General features: G+C 41.8%; 1 protein-coding gene across 4 annotated transcripts in view; it reads left to right on the top strand.

The window, feature by feature from the left end:
- LRIG3 (leucine rich repeats and immunoglobulin like domains 3) overlaps positions 1 to 10,718 on the top strand; it is a 49,472-nt gene extending 38,754 nt beyond the window's left edge. Inside the window, exons 14-20 of one of the 4 annotated variants that reach the window (XR_009048327.1) lie at positions 750 to 1,031; positions 2,010 to 2,462; positions 3,241 to 3,399; positions 5,003 to 5,146; positions 5,237 to 5,512; positions 6,743 to 7,133; positions 7,459 to 10,718. Coding sequence is in view for 3 of the 4 variants with exons in the window: in XM_057701006.1 (XP_057556989.1) it covers positions 750 to 1,031; positions 2,010 to 2,462; positions 3,241 to 3,399; positions 5,003 to 5,146; positions 5,237 to 5,512; positions 6,743 to 6,987 (1,559 nt within the window). In the remaining variant the exon portion in view is untranslated. The other 3 variants (XM_057701006.1, XM_057701008.1, XM_057701007.1) reach the window with 3 other exon arrangements.
- Positions 10,719 to 20,995: the final 10,277 nt, after the last annotated feature.

Below are 20,995 nucleotides of genomic sequence, written 5' to 3'. Positions count from 1 at the left end.
CTCCACTCCCACTTACAGCTGTGGGACTATCCGCAAGTTACGTAACCTCTCTGTGCCTCCATTTCCACATCTTTCAATTAGGAATGTTAGTACCTACCTTACAGAGGTATGGTACTTGTTAAATAAAACCATTTGTGTAAAGGACTTAGCAGAATGCCTGGAATAGAATAAGTGCTCGGTGAGCTCAGTAAGTGTCAGCTGCTGTTCATAAAAGTATCTCATTCTGTGCTTGTGTGGCAGGCAGACAGTTGTAAGTGTATCATTTACTTGTTTGTATCTTCCATGTGGAAGATATGATTCATCAGTGCATTCCTTCAACAAATGATTGCTGAGGCCTGACACACAGAACACAAAAATTGTAGGACAAAACACATGTCTACAATCATAGAATGTTAGAGCCAGAAGGGACTTTAAAAAAAAAAAAAAAGATGGAGTGGTCAGGGTACAAAGAGAGAAACTGATTTGCCTAAGGTCTCACAGATAATTATTGAGGGAACTAAAAAGTGACTGGAAAAATAGCAGGGCCATCCATCTGAAGCTCAGGCGACCCGTTTCATGCTGCCTCCATCGTTTCTGTACCTGGGTAACCCTGAAGGAGTACCTTACTTGCTCCATCTCAGCTTGCAGCTGGAAATAACCTCTGTCTTCCTATGTCAGGGACATTTGTAAGGATCAAAGTGGGGGGAGCTATGAAAATGAACCTCTCAGTCTCCAGGACGCTAATGCCCACGTCGTGTTTCTGACTTTAGTGCTTCCGTCGTTCACCAAGACCCCCATGGACCTCACCGTCCGTGCCGGCGCCATGGCGCGCTTGGAGTGCGCTGCCCTGGGACACCCGGCCCCACAGATAGCCTGGCAGAAGGACGGGGGCACGGACTTCCCGGCTGCGAGGGAGAGACGCATGCACGTCATGCCTGAGGATGACGTGTTCTTTATCGTGGACGTGAAGATAGAGGACATCGGCGTGTATAGCTGCACAGCTCAAAACAGCGCAGGAAGCATTTCTGCAAACGCAACTCTGACTGTCCTCGGTAAGTGGATATTTTCAGATTCTGTGACATACGTTAGTCTTAAAGATACCAGCTCACCCAAAGACCCTAAGAAGTTGTGAGACGTTGTGTCGGAAGTTGGTAGGGTGAGAGATGATCCTCAGGACATGGCCCTTTCCTGGAGGGGACATGGATTCTCAGAAGCTTTGAAGTGGGGAGTGCGTTACATCTTCAGGCCTGTGGCCAGCGAAACGAATCTGCTTCCTCCCTTCTGAGGAGGGGAAAAAGTAAATGCTTGGATGCTTTCCCTTTTGCAAGAATCACCTTTCTCCGCTCTTTCCATCATGCAATCTCTGCTAATAGTCTCAACAATATAAAGAATGTAAGAAAATAAGTATATGAAGACATTGGGAGGGACCTCTTTTCTCAGCCTGCAGTACCCGTCTGGAAATCAGAGTTCATGCCTTATCATTTACCTAAGCAGATGCTTTTTAAAAATATGAGCATGTTAATCATATGTGTATCTTCGAAAGAGTAAATCAGGGGAACCAATGAACACCAAGTAATAAAAGTAAATTATGTTCAGAATTTTAATATAGGCTGGGACATCTAGCACTAGGAAGTTTCCCTTTAAAAACTTAAACATTCTGATTTTTTTCTTCCACCAGCACATCCTTGTGCTCGAAATTGTTTTTATACATTTTCTATTTCTAAAAAATGTCTAAAATGGTTTGTTTTGTCCCACTTGCACCATTCCCCAGCCTTGCCAAGAGTGAGGGAGACTGAGAGAAAGGAAAAGTAACTATTATCCTTAACTGGTGTTGCAAGTAAATGACAGCCAAAGGATGAAATGAAATCCCAGATGCTGTATACATGTTCAGGGTCTTAAAGAGGCATGGACGTGAAGTTGTGGGAGAATACAATGTTCAGCTCCCATTTGAATACATTTAACTGTGAGGTCTTACACTGTGCAAACCCTCATTTCGTGTCGGAGATTAAACACGTAACGTGTCATTTCAGAGACGCCATCGTTTTTGCGGCCCCTGTTAGATCGAACTGTAACCAAAGGGGAAACGGCCGTCCTGCAGTGCATCGCGGGAGGGAGCCCTCCTCCCAGGTTGAACTGGACCAAGGACGACAGCCCCTTGGTGGTCACGGAAAGGCACTTTTTTGCAGCAGGCAACCAGCTGCTGATCATCGTGGACTCTGATGTCAGCGATGCCGGGAAGTACACGTGTGAGATGTCCAACACGCTGGGCACCGAGAGAGGCCACGTGCGCCTCAGCGTGATCCCCAGGCCCACCTGCGACTCCCCTCAGATGACCGCCTCGTCCCTGGGCGAGGACGGCTGGGCCACCGCGGGTGTCGTGATCATCGCGGTGGTGTGCTGTGTGGTGGGCACGTCGCTCGTGTGGGTGGTCATCATATACCACACACGGCGGAGGAACGAGGACTGCAGCATCACCAACACAGGTGTGTCAGCAGGTGCCTGGCACGGCGCACGGGGCTCGCGCGTGTGCTTGCGGTCCCGCCGTGATGTCCTCCCGAGCGTGTGTCTCACAGTCTCAGGCCGCGTCCCCAGGCTGACTCATTTGTTTCAAGCTGCAGAACTTCGGTTAGCTAAAAATAACACCCCGGCCCAAAATAAAGCTGACGGTTAAAGATGAGTGCTTTCCACCAAACCTCATCAGAGTTTCCTGTTGGCTGTGAGGCTCGATCCAAATCACAGCGCAGACCAGTCTGACTCCTTCATGAGGTGGTGATGGAGGACCGGGAACAGCCCTTGTGTCGAGAGGCTTACACTCTGCCGTGGTTTCTTGTTTTGTCACGTGTGCGCATCTGTGCATGTGTGCATGTGTGTACAGGCATCCAGGGAAGAGTCTAGTTATTCGGGGGAGAGAGGCTTGGATTTATATGCACAAACTCCTATATCGGTGAATAAGTTGGGAATATGGCAGACGTCAAGCTTAATTCAAAAGCTTAGGTACTATCGCCTGAAACTTACCTTTATCTTCGTCAGCGTTTGTTGCTTTTGAAATCTGGGTGGAGTATCCCACAGGCCACGAAGCAGAGAATCTGCTCAGGCGCCCCAGCACAGCAGGGCCCCGGCTTGCCTTACGTCAAGATGGGTTTGTAAGAGCAGATTGATCTGATTTGAACAGAGAACAAGACAGTGCGTGCTGTTCATCAGGGAAGCGCGTGTGGCCTTTACGATTCTTCTTGGTTATTGGAATACGTTGTTTGATTGCAGATGAGACCAACCTGCCAGCTGATATCCCAAGTTGTTTGTCATCTCAGGGAACATTAGCTGACAGACAGGATGGGTACGTCTCCTCAGAAAGTGGAAGCCACCACCAGTTCGTCACTTCTTCAGGAGGCGGATTTTTCTTACCACAACACGACAGTAACGGTACGTGTTTACAGTGAACATGGGCTGTAGTTGTTTTGAGATGACCCGATGGAAAGTTCAACTGTAATATTAATTTTCACAAAAAATTGATACACTCATATATTTAGGGCCTGGCCCAAAATCCCTAGCAAAGCTGGAATTAAATAGTTTTATGCCATTCTCTGAAACACTAGAAAAATCTTTGTTTCTAGCAATGAAAGAAGACAGGTGGGTTAAGTAAAATTTAATTCCTCTGTGCGATGTACTATCTCCTTTACGTTGTACATGTTCTTTGGCCCCGCGCGTTCTTCTTACCTAAATGACGTTAACTAGTTTCACGCACGGTCTTAAAAGTCAGATCATTTCAAAATCTTTCTGTGAGAGACATCTGATTCTGACTCTCACTTTAAGAACCGTATAATTTAAAGAATAGTAACGGAGGCCGGATGACACGAGAGCATCGGCTTGGTTCCGGACCCACTGCTGACACTTACTCCCTGTGTGCCGTGGGCACCTGTCCTCCTTCCCTATTAGGTTGTTGGGAACATTACACAAAATGATGATGGAAAATGACACATACGGAGGGATCGGGAGTTAGAAGCTGTTGACATTATTTTCAAACATCTTACGCGCTTTTCCCACGAGTGTCGATTGAATATCCGCTCTGCGGTGGACCCCGTCGTTGGGAGGGAGGAGTATTGGTTCTCAGGTTCACAGTTTAGTCAGTGGTGAGTCCAAAAATTCCACAGGTAACTGCCGAGTGCTTGGCAAGGCAGTGGTGGAGGGTGTGGAGATAGAAGGTTTGCGCGTAAAAGCCGTCGTCCTGGTTAGGCTCCCGTGGTCGCAGAGAGCAGAGGCCGAAGCGCGTTCACATGGAGCCGGGTTTACCGAAAAGACGTTCACAAAGGTCCGAAGGGACAGAGCTGGACCAGGGTAGATGGTGCCGTGCCGCCTGCACGCCGGGGCTGGAGGGGGCCCCGCCCTGGAGGCCGCCAGCGCGCGAGGCGCCCTGCGCGCTTGTTGGCGTCTCGCCGAGCCTGCCGCCCACCCTCTGGCTGCCCAGGGCCTGCGGCTCACCTCCGCGGGCCGTCGTGTCCGCTGCTGCCCGGCACGGCCGCGCTGGATCGTGTCGCTCAGACACCACGATAGGGTTTCTTGGTTGTTTTTCGTGTGTTTGTTTTGGTGTTTTTGGCCGAGCTCACCTTCGAGCTGGGCGTGAAGAGGGCATGGGTGAAGTGCCAGTGCCTTGCCCTGACCTTCTGGAGCAAGCGGGCCGTGCTGGCGGCGTCACGTGGTCCAGACCGTGGCTGCCCCAGCGGCTGCGTCCACGCGCGGATCGGTTTCTCTTGGAGGGCGGGCGGGGCCGGCCGCGAGGCCAGCGCACCCAGTTCAGGGCTTACTTGAGCCCCTCTGCTACTGAGATGCCGCACGTTTACCCTACCCAGCGGCTAACCCACAGGCCTCAAAAGGTTGGAAGAAACTCGACCCTAAATTCCCGCAGGGTTTCCTTTGCACGATAGCCTGTCTACATGTTCATCCGTGACTGTGGAAACTGTCAAACGTGGAGAGACGTTGAATGGTGCTGAACAGAGTTGGTTCAGTGACTAGGATGTGTGTTTTAAAGGGACATGCCACGTTGACAACAGCAGTGAGGCCGATGTGGAAGCCGCCACAGACCCGTTCCTTTGTCCCTTTTTGGGACCCACAGGCCCGATGTATTTGAAGGGGAGTGTGTATGGCTCGGACCCTTTTGAAGCCTACCACGCAGGTATGTGCTTTTCCTACCTACGTTCCGTTTCCTGGAGACGCCTCTAAAAGCATTAACTCTGTCTCCTGATCTCGTCCCCAAATTTAAAAGGTTGTGGTCCTGACCCGAGAACAGCTTTAATGGACCACTGTGAGCCCAGCTACATAAAGAAGAAGGAGTGCTGCCCATGTCCTCATCCTTCAGAAGAATCCTGCGAGCACAGTGGCCGTGATACAGGCTGGCCTTCCCACGTGCGGAAGTTACTCAGCTCTTCTTACGCTCAACGCGGAGGACCCGGGATGAACAGCTTCTGTCTGAACAAGTCTTCTGTAGATTTTAGTCCAAGTCCAGAGCCAGCATCTGTTACTTTGAGTAATTCTTTCATGGGTAAGTTTATTAAATTATTAGATACCTTGGCTCATTCTGAGTTGCAGGGGAGAGAGCCATGAGAGCTTTGGATGCCAGACTGGTGAAAAATAGTTTTTGGCGTTTTCTTTAAATGATGCTATTGTGACATCCTATTAGCATCCTTGTCTCTAAAAGCAAAGGCAGACGTGAGGGATTGTACTTGGTTATGTCCTCAGTTCAGCGCTAAGCCTCAGGGACCTTCTGGGCGACTCCGTGTGTGGCATCATCTAGAAGGCAGGAGTTTTGGAAGCGACTCAGGAGCTCCGTGTGTCAGTCATGTGGAAGAAGTGGTTTTGGGCTGCAGCAGCCTTTGGGGTGGAGTTGCGTGCACGGCCTGACTGTGGTTTGGAATGTCTGGTGGCTTGCAACTAGACCCACAGCCGAAGGGCAGATGGCGTCCTACCTGGCCACAGCTGCTCCTCAGCCAGGCTGGACGAGCTCCCGAGAAGCAGGCTGTCGGAGCCCGAAAGCCCGCGGTGGCGATGGAGGACACCGGCTAGCACCGAGATGCGTTCGTGGGTTCTTTAGTCCAGTGCGTGGGGACCACGGGATGGAGGAACTGGGATCATCTTTTCATTGCGTGGAAATATGGAAAAATGAACCACAACTTTTTTTTTAATAGCATTTTAAAATATTTTACCCAGCTTTGAAGAAATTTTTATGTTTTGTCATGGTATAATTTTTTATATTCCTTCCTGAGAAAATGAAAATAATATTGTTTATATGACTGAGGCAAGAATTTGAGTCAGTGGAATACTAATTTGATACTAAGGAAGAAGAGGTAAGACATACGAATTATTTTGAGAGAAACGTTCTATACTCCGAAACAGTTCACTTGTACGTAGCTACCCAAGTGCGCTTTTTGGGGAATCGGGGGCTCCGGGTTAACACAGCCAGGATCCGGGAGAACTTGTGTTGGGGGGCTTCACTGCTCAGCGATGCCCGTCGCTGTAGGTCCTGAGACGCGGTCAGGAAGGGCTGCCTGTCTTCAGTGGGTGGGTGCGGAAGAGGGGTGCGCGTGCCCTCAGCTCCTTTCTGTAAGGCCCTGCTCCTCGCACAGATGCACAGCCGCACACCCGAGTGCCATATGTGGACCGGGAGACATCCGTGGGGCGTCCACGGTCACGGGGGAAGGTGCGCCTTCTATTGGAATGCGTTTTGTTGATTGCCCAAGAGGCCCCACGTGCTCAAGGCGTTTCTTTCTTTCAGGAACATTTGGAAAGCCTCTGAGGAGACCTCACCTGGATGCCTTTTCAAGCTCTGGACACTCATCGGATTGCCAGCCCAGAGCCTTTCACTTGAAAGCTCGTTCTTCCCCGAACTTGGACTATGAGTCAGAGGAAGATAGGAAAGAAAGGACAGATTTTCAGCAAGAAAATCACACGTGTGCCTATAAACAGACCTTAGAAAACCACAGGACTTCAAATTTTCAGTCTTATGACGTGGACACATAGACTGAAGGGGACCAAGGAAGCGTTCTAACGTACTACCTCAAGTGGACTTTTATTTAAAAGAGAGAACCCTATGTTTTTAAGTGGAGCTATGAATTTTAAAAAGATAAAATGTCTTATTTATACAGATGGACCAAAATTACAAAAAGGTATAAAAATTTTATACTGGGAGTAACGTTCATATAAGAATACCTTTTAAAACTATTTTACTATTTTATAACTTTGCTTTATGCAGAAAATATCTTATGTAAATTAATGGTATAAATCCATGACTATTTTATGTATTTTTATAATGCCAGATTCCTTTTTATTGGAAATGAGTACTAAAGCATTTTAAACAATAACTGTCTTGTACGTTTTTTGAATACAGGTCACTTCATTTTATTTTGCACATTACATTTAATAAAATGTGTCATTTTGATCCCAAGCCCCATCTATACAGTAACAATCTTTATTGTTTCCAACACATTTTAGGCTTCATTATTTCATATGATCGTGTCTCACATGGGTGAAAATTACATTCAGCACATTAAAATGTGAGCAGATGACCATTCTGCATACCTCCCAGGGTGGTTGTAATACAGACTCACACCAGATGAGGGTCTGTGAAAGCACATTGTAAGTGAGAGGGAGCTGCAGAGATTCGAGGTACATTAATTTATTCCTAACTCTACAAACAAAAAGATGTGCTGTTGCTTAAATCACTGCTCACGCCATGTTTCCTTAATTGTAGTAATGCTTTATGTCGTCTAATGCTTTGTGCTTTTCCAAATAGTTGCACATCCACCATCCCTTTAATTATAAGGAGATACTGGCTTACTGCACATTTCTGTAGTTAAAAGTCTGCAGCAGATGTGGGGTTCCATCCTCTGTCCCAGGTTATAACGGGATGCTGGTGGAATTTGTTGCTGTGCTTATCGATTTTCTGCTGGATGAGCAGATCTTACCAAAAAAGGTCCTCTTAAGCTATTCCGCAACATTCTTTAAGAATTAAAATGTTTTCCTAATTTGGTCATCACAACTCTACTTGTGAAAAACTGAGTATCAAATCTGTTACTTAAACATATACAATTATTTAAAATACTTGTTTTAAGCAGTATTTAGGTGAAAATGTCATTACATGACTGACATATATACACACATACAAAAAAGAATATAGTCATCTCCAAAATTAAGTGACATAGTTTGAAGTAATTGAATGAAACAGACATTAAGTTTAATAATGTAGATGATGAAACTGGTGTTTTTCCCTTAGTAAATCTTTAAAATTGGCATTGAAGAAGTTAATACAGTACACTAAACTTTAAAATCAACTAACCTGTTGAAGGTGTGAGTTTATGTCATTGACAGTTCTTTGAACTAAATTAAAAGCACGTATTAGAAACGCAGATTCTCCTTAGAGGATATGTCGTGGGTAAAGTTTTCCTACTTGGTGAGTTTAGAGCTTTGTTGTTAGTGAGCCAGGAGCCTGGAACCCAGATTGCGGTAAGATTTTCCTCCTTTAACTTAGACACCAGAGTCCACGGCAGGAAGCTGATGCTCCCTGGGACCACCAGTGACTCAGAGCGGAGAAGCGGTTTTGTATGCTTTGGCTTTATCCTATTGCCCGATTTTCAAAATCGTGTGGATTTGTCTTCATTTTTGCCAGATGTGATCCAGGCATCGATAAGGGGTCTACTCAGGATTATGAACTTCTTCTAAAGGATTTAGTGTTTCCAGACTTAAGTGCAAAGGCTTAAATCATTAACACCTGAAATTCAAAAATTAGATTCTCTCTACGTTAACATGATTTTTCTCTTTTATTCTTCTTGTGTGCGGAAACTTACGGATGACATATAATTTTAGCTGTTTGGAGGAACAGCAGGAGCTTAATTTCCCTTTGATGTTTGTAAGAAAAGACTGTATATCATTTTGAGACTCCATATTGCATTGACAAAGTGAGTCTAGTAGGTATTAAGATAGCCTAAAATAACAGACAATTAAAAATGTAGGTAACTATCAAGTCACTTGTCTTATTTATGAGAGGGAATGCTTAAAATTTTCAGTTTAACCTTTCTGTGCTTTCTGATACGAAACTAATTCTTTTACAACATATCTTAATAGATGTTCACAAAACTTTTGTATATTTTTTCTCATTTCCAAAATTGACACTAAATGATAGGATCGTTACTGTGTATAATCTTATTCTTTTTTTTAAGGTATTAGGGAATACATTTTCCTTAATTGTGGTAGGCAACATTTTATAAAAATCATATTTCTGTGGAACACCACCGTTTATTTTCACAGTGTTCCTACAGAAAGAAACCACGTTATTTCTCAGAGTAAAGCCAGTGGTAGGTACCACTTTTAAAACCTGATAGCGAAAAGGAGAGGTGGTTTGGGATTTGTACACACTTGACGGTTTTTAGTCCTTTTGATATAATGCGACAGGAAGTACTTTATAACCAACATTACAATAGATGCGCTACCCTGGTATTTTGTAAAGAGAATGCGAACCAAATGTCATTGCAAAATGCCTGCTCTGCCTCTCCTACTCTTGGAATCTGCGGTGATTGGACTTGTGTAATGGGATAACTTAGAACTCACTATTTTTTAAGACAGCATTCTGTTAACACATTGAATAACACAGTGTCATGCCAAGAAAGCTATTAAAGTCTTCAAAGAGGGGTACAGTTTCTTCATGAATTGAATACCTTCAAAATTCCAGAAATATCCCGTTACCAGAACTTATCATTTCTGTGAGGCATTTCTTAAACTCATGTATAGAGAGTACTGAAACAGTCTGGAGAGGTTGCAGATTTCACCTAAAACGGTTGGGAGGTACTTCAGTAGGTATTTTCTTTTAACTGAGAAGAGGATTTGCCCACAATATTTACTGAATTATCCCAATATTTGGGGCCATTTGACTTTTGATTTTTGTTTTGAGAAATCTGATACTGGTAGGGTGTCTTTTAATGAAGATGTTTGATTTTACCTGAGGTGTATTATCAAGATAAAACACACACAAAAGTCTATTATAGATTGAAAGGTATACAATTTACCAAACACATTCTTATTATTGCAAATATTTCAAGTTCTTTTCCCATTTCTATTCTCTTTAGTGTCAAGGATCTGAACTCTATATCCTGAATTACATATCCTCCCATGTAATGATTGGTACCTATGAACGCAGAAATTATAACTAATATTCACATGTAGGTTTTTATTAGAATTATTTTTTTAAAGATTTTTTTATTTATTTATTTATTTATTATTTTTGGGGGGTACACCAAGTTCAATCATCTGTTTTTATACACATATCCCCGTATTCCCTCCCTTCCTTGACTCCCCCCCCTCGAGTCCCCCCACCCTCCCTGCCCCAGTCCTCTAAGGCATCTTCCATCCTCGAGTTGGACTCCCTTTGTTATACAACAACTTCCCACTGACTATCTATTTTACAGTTGGTAGTATATATATGTCTGTGCTACTCTCTCGCTTCATCTCAGCTTCCCCTTCACCCCCCGCCCCCTCCCAAACCTCGAGTTCTCCAGTCCATTCTCTGCATCTGCATCGTTGTTCTTGTCACTGAGTCCATCAGTACCATTTTTAGATTCCGTATATGTGAGTTAGCATACAATATTTGTCTTTCTCTTTCTGACTTACTTCACTCTGTATGACAGACTGTAGTTCTATCCACCTCATTACATATAGCTCCATCTCATCCCTTTTTATAGCTGAGTAATATTCCATTGTATATATATGCCACATCTTCTGTATCCATTCATTTGTTGATGGGCATTTAGGTTGCTTCCATGTCCTGGCTATTGTAAATAGTGCTGCAATAAACATTATGGTGCAAGTTTCTTTTGGGATTATGGTTTTCTTTGGGTATACGCCCAGGAGTGGGATTACTGGATCATATGGTAGTTCTATTTGTAGTTTATTACACAGAAATTATAACTAATATTCACATGTAGGTTTTTATTAGAATTATTTTTTTAATTAAAGATTTTTGAGAAAACATTTTAAAGCATAAGGCAAAGTAACTCACGACTGTTACAATTTCATTCTTGGATTTCTTCTATGATTATTTTTTTCTTCTGTCTTTACTGGGTTTCATGGTCGATTTGGCTTTTAAAGAACAAGTTTAACTTTTTCCTTAAATTATGTTTGAATATGACACCTAGTGCCTTCATTAAGAGTATTGTCTTTGTTTTGGTGGTTATTTTAATATCTCTGCATATGACTTTTTTCCCCACCCATTATATTTTCTATTTGTATTTTTCTATAAACAGTACAGAGTAAAACTGCATATAATAGATGTACATCCCATACTTTTTAACATATCATCTAGAGCTATCTCTTTAAAAAATTTTTTTTAAACTGAAGTATAGCTGATTCACAATGTTGGTTTGAGGTGTACAGCAAAGTGATTCAGTTATACATATATTTGTTTTTGTATATAATATTTTTCAGATTCTTTTTCCATATAGGTTATTACAAAATACTGAGTATAGACCCCTGTGCTATACAGTAGGTCCTTGTTGGTTATCTATTTTATATATAATAGTTGTGTATATGTTAGTGCTAAACTCCTAATTTATCCCCCACGCCCCCAGTATGGCTTTATTTTGACCTACCTACATCTCAGAGTTGGAATTTGGTAACAACATACTATCAGTTGTCAAACTTCTTTATGTATTTAGCTGTATATTTTGCATAGGTGACGTGAAACAAAATGATCCTTGTCCTAATTACCAGTGGGACAGGAAGCAGATTCGTAAATAAATTCTTATAATTCGGTGTGTTAAAGGCTGTGGATTAGTAGGGAACCTGTCACTGGCACTGAGCTTGTCTAATTCTCACGGAACGACCTGCACGTGTCACGTGCACTCACGCAGCATGTCCTAGAACAAGCTGAGTACCTGGTTTTCCCACCTGCGTCCCAAAACAATCCCCGACCTGGTGCCCCCTTTTTTGTGTGATTCTTAGTCTTCACCATGCCTGTTGTTTTGCACCTGAATTTTCTCAAGGCGGTTTATATCTCCCCTCGTATCCCATTGCCACAGCCAAGTTCAGGCCCTTGTCTGTCTCTTGCCGTGGTCCCTTGTCTCTTGTCCCTTGTCTCTCTCTTACCCAATTCATTGTTTCCCTATTACCAGAATTATATTTCTAACATAGATCTGAATGGGTCACCTTTCTGTGTAAACACCTGCAATGGCTCAAGGTTCAGTCCTAGTTACAGGGTGTAGGCCTTTTCACATGTTGATCCCAGTCCACCCTTCAAACCATGCCCCCTTCCCCACCCCTCAGCTCCCAACTTGTGTACACACAGTACCTGTGACCAGCCCCTGTGCCTCTCGGTGGTTTTATTTTGAAATATGTACAGCTCAGAGTTGGACGTTGGTGACAACACTGTCAGTTGTCTGTGTACGTATTTTATCTTTGGTTCAGCGTTTTTTGAGTGACTGCTACGCTAGGCGCTGTCTTAGATGCTTGAGCTGTAATACCACTAAAACAGGTATTCTTCCCCCAAGAAGCTCCTAGATGGACGGCAAAATTACTACCCTGGAATGTTCTTTCTCTTATCTGGCAGAATCCAGCTCCTTTTTCAAAACCAAGCCTTTCCTTTTACCCCAAGCATAGCAACTTCTTCCCTTAGGACTGTCTATGAACCATCGTGAGAAAAACCACAGGGAAGCTGTTAATTACAGAGCCAGCTGTGATGTCATTGTATGAGAAATGCTAAGAACCATTAACTTGTATGTCAATAGGACGTTTTCTAGGAAGAAATAAAGTAAGTTATAAGATCAGTGGATTATTTTTTTAACGCACCAGATGTTTTGGTCTATCACTCATCAGGAATATCAGCTCACATGCAGTCACATATTGCAGATCTACTAAAGGTAAACAGGTGGCTAGGTGTGTCATAATAAAAGATATTAATATGGTCAATTGATTAGTGGATGCTATTTGCCTTTCTTATGACACAACTGATCACTGCTCAAAAAAACAATAAAAAGTGCTTTGCCCACAGAGCATAGTTCCTTTGGGTGGACTTGTAATTCACATATGTTCCATGGATGCTTATATCCAAGAAACTCTATGCTGATAATAAGAACAGCAGTGTAGGAAAAGAAAAGTTACTAAATCTGTGCAAAATCTCCTTGTGATCAAAATTTAGAATTTTCTCCATAATATTTAAAATTTATAGTTATACATTTATAACTTAAAAAGTTTATTGACATTTATTTTTTTTTAATCTGAAACAGACTAGCGCCTAGCCCTCCCCTTATCTTCCTCATTGCAACATAATTATTGTTGAAACAATCGTTTTCAGACATTATGCTATTAGGCATCACAGGACAGCGATACCTAAGAAAAGGGAAACAGACAAGGTGGGCCCTGTGATACCAGGTGAGCCCTATGTTCCAGGCGGTAGCACAGGGAAGAGAAGGAAAACGGAGCCAGCCATCTATCTGAGTCAAGGGGACAGACCTGAGAGTCTGGGAAGGCCAAGGCCACTAGGGCACGACGTAAGAGAGAGCTGCACAGATAGAAAATCCCAGAGATCTGCAGAGGGTCCCCTTGAGTCTTTGGTTGAGTACCCGTCAGCACCTGCATGTGAGGAAACGTGGCCAGGGAAAGAGGAACCATCTGAAAGATTAGCAGGAACAAATCTCGAAGCTCCCACAGGGGCAGTAGTTGTTCCCACCAACCAGAGTGGAAAGCCTCACGGTTCAGTGGGCAGCAGGTAGAATACTAAGGACACTGTCTCAGCAGTGGGGCAAAATTAACCTCAGGCTGAAGCTTGCTCTTGTTCAATATGTAAAAGCTTCCATGGCAAGCCTTGAAGGAATCAAGTTGTTTCCAAGGAACTTAACTGTCTTTCCAAACAAAGCTCAAGAATACGTGTAGGAATTCAGAAATAACCAGCACTCAACAAGGTCAAATTCACACTATTTGATATACAATAAAACATTACCAGGCATGCAAAGAAGCAGGAAAATATGACTCTATTGGAAAAATCCACCGCTGGAATCATATCTAGAAATGACACATAATAAAATTAGTAGGATGTTTAGAAACTCTTTGTAATTATATTCCATATATAAATAACATTTAATCTTATTATAGAAGAAAAGACTGTTTTTACAAACTCGATGAATACGATAGAAGGAGGTTTTGTTTCTCCTCCGAGAGGTCGGAGATTTACCAGAGAAGAGCATATTTGAGCTGAGTCTAAAGAGATGGGTAAGAAGTGGCAAAAGAGGGAAAGGAATTCTAGGCTCTGGAAACAGCAACCCATATCAAAGAGAGGGGACGACATAAGGTTATTCAGGTACCAGTGAGTGGCCTCGTGTTAAAGAGAATGGGATTTACGTAGGGGGACTAACGAGATGTATCTGAAAAGAGAAGTTGCCATCCCTCCATCTTAATCTCTTTGTCCTCAACCTATAAATATGGGTATATGAGTCCCATAAAGCAATATTCATCCTTCCTTAACCTCACCTCTAGGTAATCCTCTCTCCTATTTTTCCTCAAACTTCTCAAAAGCATAATTCCTCTTCAACGTGGGAGATAGGAATTTGCTCAGATTTAATTGAAATTGCTTTTGCCAAGATCACCAAAAGAGATCACGAAAACCCCTAACTCCCAAATTTGATAATGTGTTTATAGTCCTTGTTGACTGGACTAATACATTGTTGCGTGAGCCTTCCTTTCTGAATCTCTACATTCTTCTAGTTCTCCTTGTGTTTTGCTGACCAGTTTTTTCTCAGTCTCCTTCGTTGAAGCTTCCTCCTTGACCTACTCCTTAAAAAGCAATGTTGCTCAGAGCTTAATTTCATTGAAGTGCCTAATGTCAATCTATTTATTCTACACCAACTTAATTTTTATTTCTTTGGTGTAGTCTTCTCCAGTACTGTCATTTTCAATCTTTTTGTGCAATTTTTAAGTTATTTATTTATTTATTTATTTATTTATTTATTTATTTTTTATTTATTTATGGCTGTGTTGGGTCTTCGTTGCTGCACGCAGGCTTTCTCTAATTGAGGCAAGCGGGGACTACTCTTCGTTGCAGTGCATGGACTTCTCAGTGCAGTGGCTTCTCTTGTTGCAGAGCACGGGCTCGAGACACACAGGCTTCAGTACTTCTGGCGCACGGGCTTAGCTGCTCCTCGGCATGTGGGATCTTCCCGGACCAGGGATTGAACCCGTGTCCCATGCATTGGTGGGCAGATTCTTAACCACTGCACCATCAGGGAAGTCACTCTGTGCAATTTTTAAAGCATAGTTTTACTTATCCGAGGTATCTAAAATAATCAAGTTCATAGAAACAGTAAGTAGAATGGTGGTTGCCATGAGCAGGGGAACAGGGGACAAAGGGAGTCCTTGTTTACTAGGTATGGAGTTTCAGATTTACAAGATGAAAAAATTCTGGAGATCTGCTTCACAGCAATGTGAATATACTTAACACTATCGCACTGTACACTTAAGAATGGTTAAGAGGATAAATTTTATGTTCTGTCTTTTTTACCACAATAAAAAAATATGTTATAATCAGAATGTACCTGAAAAATTTCCTTATACAGTGTTCTTTGGCTTTTAATAGAGGAATTTCAGATTGCTAATATATTTGGAATTATTTCTGCCGTTTTATTTTGTTCTGTTTCCAATCCTTTTTCTTTGCTTTTTTCATTTTCCCCCTTCCTGACTTCTATTGCATTTCTGAAATTTTCCTTATTCACTTTTCTTTCCCCTATTTTTTTTTTATTATTTAGGAAGTTACCACTAACATTTTGACACATATTTCTCTCTCTCTCTTTCTTCCTTCCTTTTTCTTAAAAAAAGGTGGAGCTTTTCTGTTCTTCTCTCAAGCACGGTAATAACTCAAACACATTTTTCCTACGCACTGAGTTCCCACCACTTCCTACCATCCTCACCATCTCTACTGATATTTCTGGAAGTTTTTTGCATAATTTATAGATTGCCCAACAAATTTACCACCATTCATCATTTTTGTTTTCATGTTTAATTTGATTAAATTTGGCTCATTTTTCTTATTGATGAACTATATTATTTGGGAATTCTTTTATCCCGCTGAAAGCTACATTTTCTTGGCTTTCGTGGGTCTAAAGATCTCTTCGTCTTGCCCTTGCTCTTGAATTATGTTTCAGCTTAGTGTAGAGTGTTCAGTTGATGGTAGTTGTGCCTTAGCATTTCAAAAATATTACTCCATTGCCATCCAGAATCATTTGTTGAAATCAATTCTAAGTGTGATTGTCATTCGCTTGCTGCTAATTCATCTTTTCTCTCTGGTAGCTTTTAATAATTTTTCACTTTATCTTTCATGCTTTTCAATTTCACTGGAATGCGTCTAGATCTGGGTTTATTTTAATTTAACATATCTGACAGTAAGGATGCACTTTTAATCTGAAAACTCATGTCCTCAATTCTGAAAAACTAATTTTTAGAAAACTGCTTATCTGTCTCTCTGTTTTTGAATTCTCAAATTCCTTTAAGATGTGTTTTGAAGCCTCAGATAATCTTTCATATTTTTCATTTATTCTCCTCTGTGTTCTTTCTAGGAACAAGCTCAGTAGTATCTGAATCCTTTAATTCTTTAATGACATTCTAGAAGGTTCTCTTTTTTAAAGTCAAGGACTCTATACACAGTTGCTAGTTGTTTCAGTTTTTAGTCATTTCTTCTTGAGTTATACCTGCTAGATTGTGTTTCACAATTTTTTTCTGGGTCTTACATTTTTATGTCTCTGTGAATCTTAAAATGATTTCAGAATCATTCCATTATTTTTGTCTTTTCAAAACCGACACAGTCTTCCACTTGTTGTTCTTGTTGGCGATCTCTTTTAGTGTTAGTTTTAATTATGTGCTTTGGGACTTTTTTTTTTTTGCAGGTTTATAATTCTTCTTCTCTTCTTTAAGGACCCCTTTTCCCTCTATAGCTGTTTTACAATTGCCTTAGGGCACTGCTAGACCCCTAGTCCAGAAAGAAGCTAAACATGATTTATATTAGAAGCTAAACATGATTCAGGGCATTTATCAGATTCAGTCACAGGAGCTCATAGGCAGCTTGGGGTAAGTCTAGCCTGCCTCCTTCAAGTGCTACAAGTGAACAGGTTGACACATGCCTAAGACCTGGTCAGTGGTCGCTGATTTTTCACAGGTGGAGATCCTGTCCCAGTGTCCTGTCTCATGCTGTAAGCCTGGCTACATTCCCTTTGACACCTGGGACACTTTTGACTCTTGGTCAAACTTCTGGTTCTATCTGCTAGTTTTCTGACTTAAAGCTGAATAGAACTATAACTTTAGCCTCTGCTACTGCTGTGTGTTGTTTTTTTTGTTACTTGAGTCTGATGCATAGATATTTTCATGTCATTTTTGAGTGTCACTGTGTCGTGTGTGTGTGTGTGTGTGTACACATACGTATCACCGTACATGCATAGGTGTTTCTATTTGCTGGGTGAAGATTGAAGCAAGAAATCATGTCATCCTAACCAGAAAAAGATCTTCTAATTGAAGCTGAAAGTGACTGTGAGGGAGAAACCAAAGATACAGATACATGGTACGTTGGAGAGAGAAGGAAATGAAGTTTATTTTACATGATTTGAAGAACTTATTAGAAAAGCAAGTGGAAATTTCCAGAGGCTGTTAGAAAGAGAGCTTACAGCTCAGGAGAGGGAAAAGGCTCCTGATGGAGAGATGTGAGTCATCATCACGTAAGTTAGTCTCAGCCCCAAGAGGCTATGAGACCAAGAAAGTTTGTAGGGTGAGTAGATAAGAAAGCCAAAAACGCAGGGAGCAAATCAGTGAAGTGGAATTAGCCATGAAGCCTGGAAAGAGTTTTCAGAAACGTAAATGAAAAATGAAGAATAAAAAGGAGACGTACAATACATTAATTGCCTATTATTCATTCATTTATTTAACAAACAAGTATTGAGCACTTCTGTATGTCAAGCATTATCCCACTTGCAGGGAATGCAAGGACAAACAAAATAAATGGAAGTTGCTGCCCTCATTGAACTCAACGTGGAGGACAGACAATAAGCAAAGTGAGTTCAGTACATAGTCTCTTACACAGTGACAAACACTAAACAGAGCAATGAAACAAAGAAATGGATTTGGCAGTATCAGGGGTGGGGCTCAAATTTTATATGGGGTGGCCAAAGAAAATTCAGTATCATTTGACTTGTCTTAAAAACGTGAGGGATCCTTCCCATTTAGGTCACCGCAGAGCACCGAGTAGAGTTCCCTGTGCTATACAGTAGGTTCTCATTAGTTATCACTTTGCTGTGCAGTAGAAACTAACACAACATTGCAAAGTAACTATACTCCAATTTAAAAACAAAAGTGAGGGATCCAGCCACGTTGATATCTGGAGGCAGAGCAGTCCACACAGAGTGGAAAAACTGCACTGCAAAGATGTTGAAGCAGGAACATCCAACCAGGGTAGGGGTGGAGGGGCAAGGGAGAAAAGAGTAGGAGATGATGCTGGAGAGGTAACACAGGGGTCAGACCACGGGGCCTCAGGGGCCATTGCAAGGACTTTGGCCTTTTCTCAGTGCAGCAGGCATAGACCTTGAAGGGCTTTGATCAGAGGAAAGACTTCTAACAGATTCCTCTTGTGGCTGTGTTGACAACAGACTGAAGAGGGCACACGAGAAGTAAGGAGACTAATGATGTGACCATTTTATTAATCCAGGCAAGATGTGATAGTCCTTTGGGCTAAAGCGACAGTTGTGAAGATAGTAAGGATTATATTGTTTATATGTTTTGAATTTAGAGTCAACAGGATTGCAGGTGGGTCGGCTGTGAGGGGGGAGAGAAAAAGTGGAATCAAGGATGACCATAAGGGCTCTGGTCTGAGCAGCTGAGGGATGGAGTTGTCTTCTCTCGGATGGGGAAGACTGTGGGAAGATCAGACTAGAGAATATCAGCTCGGACTTGGACAGATCCCTGAATTCTGAGTGACACCCAAGTGGGAATGTCAGGTTGACAGTTGAAAATGAGTCTTAGATGAATTTTGAAATTCAGGAGTCATTATCAGAAAGATGGTATTTAAAAGTCTTTGGACCAAATCAGCTCACCTAGGGAGTGAGCATAGACAGAGAAGAGGTCCAAACCAAGGCTTTTGAGCTGTGGGTTTCTCCAACAATGAGGTCTGAAAGATTAGGAGAATCCATCTATGCTGATTAAGAAGCCGGTAATTAAGTAGGAAAAAAACAAGCGAAGGCAGTGTTTTTGTAAGCCAAGAAAAAAAAAAAAGAAAAAGAAAGTGTGTCAAGGAGAAAGGAATAGCTGACCATGTCAAATCTGCTAATTCAGATCAAGAAACAGCAGGACTGAGAATTTATCATTGGATTTAGCAATGTGGAGATCGTTTGTGACATTGACAGCAACTGTTTTGGTGGAGTCATGGGTGTGAAAACTTGATTAGAGTTGGTTCAAGAGAGAATGGAAAGAAAGAATTTATATACAGAAAGTATAAATGATTTTTTCAAAGTGTTCTACTGTAACAGAACAGAGAAATAGGGCAACCACTGCAAGAGAAAGCCAGGCAAAGAGAGTTTTGTTTGTTTGATTTTGTTTTAGAAGATGGTTGATAAAATCCCAGTATATTTTATGCTAATGAGAAAAATCTAGTGGAGAATTAAAATTTCTAATGCAGAAGGTGGGGGGGGCGGGGGAGCGAGAGAGAGAATTCCAGAGTCTGGTGTACAAGTGGGTAGCCTTAACCATGAGCATGGGTGACAGCTCCACGTGGTATCAGGAGAGAAGGTAGACCACATGGACACCGATACTGGAGGCCAGGTACGTGTGGTGATGGGAGATAGTGGGGATTCTCTTCTGTCAATAATATCTTCTAACTTCTCAGTGAACAAAGAGTTGGCTGAGGTTGAAATAAAGCGAGGAGGAGGTGCTAGGGATTGGTTTGATCTCAGCAGCGTGGGAGACTGATGTAAGTCAGGCAATGCACATCCACCAACACAACACTTTCTAAGAACCTGAAGAGATGGCTCTTAAACTCTGGACCTCTTGGCCACATTTTAAAGCTTCATGCATGACAGGCTAAGCTAATTCTTTGATGATGTAATTGTTGTATGATTAAATTACGAATTCGTGAGCCGTTTAATACATATTGGTAAACATGTTTGAATTATGTATCTATTTTTCCATAATCAAGAAGTCTCAACAACTTTCTGAGGGGAAGGTTGGAAAGAAATATGTGAACAAAACCTACCCAATGTTTTAGTTTGAGTTTATTTTCAGGGAGGCCACATTTTGGAGAAAAAAATAGGTTGGCCATATTTTTGGAAATTTGGGGGAGCATTCACTATTGAGAGATAACTGTGTGAAGGGGGTGAGACTAAGAGATAAACTTCCTATGCAAACAAATTAGATCAGACCTACTCAGTGCTTTCTATTTATTTGCAGAACAAGCATTGAGACTATTATATAAATGAAACAAGCATTTATAATTGAATGAAACACATCAGTTTAGTGGTGACGTCCCAGATTCAGGAGTCAGACATCCCTGCTCTAACTCTAATTACCTAAGATACGAATTATTTAATATCTCCAAGCCTCAGTTTCCCTATATGCCATTGGGTGATAACACCTACTTTCTGGAGTTCTATGAAGATTATAAGTAATACAAAAGAATATGGTTCCAAGCATGTGGGTTAAATAAATGTAGCCACCATTATTATTTATTTTACTCTATTATTGAATAACAGAGCAAATAGGAAACCTGGTTTCATTTCTGCCAGTGAAAATCTTGGACAAAGTCTTTGTTATGGAAAAAATAAATAAAAGAGAGACCTGCTCGTATATTTATCTCACTCTGAACTTGTAGATGTAAATTAAAAGCCATATGTGTGAGGACAGAGAATTGGGTCCTCTATTTGACATGAAACTATACTTTGAGTGTTTCTGGGAACTATTTTATTTCCTCTCTTTTAAATTATGGTTCATAAAATGAGTAAAGTGTTTGTCACAGGAATGTTGTGGA

This window comes from Hippopotamus amphibius, chromosome 12, assembly GCF_030028045.1.
Source record: "Hippopotamus amphibius kiboko isolate mHipAmp2 chromosome 12, mHipAmp2.hap2, whole genome shotgun sequence".
NCBI classification, from domain to species: domain Eukaryota; kingdom Metazoa; phylum Chordata; class Mammalia; order Artiodactyla; family Hippopotamidae; genus Hippopotamus; species Hippopotamus amphibius.
This window is presented reverse-complemented; position numbering and strand designations above follow the sequence as displayed.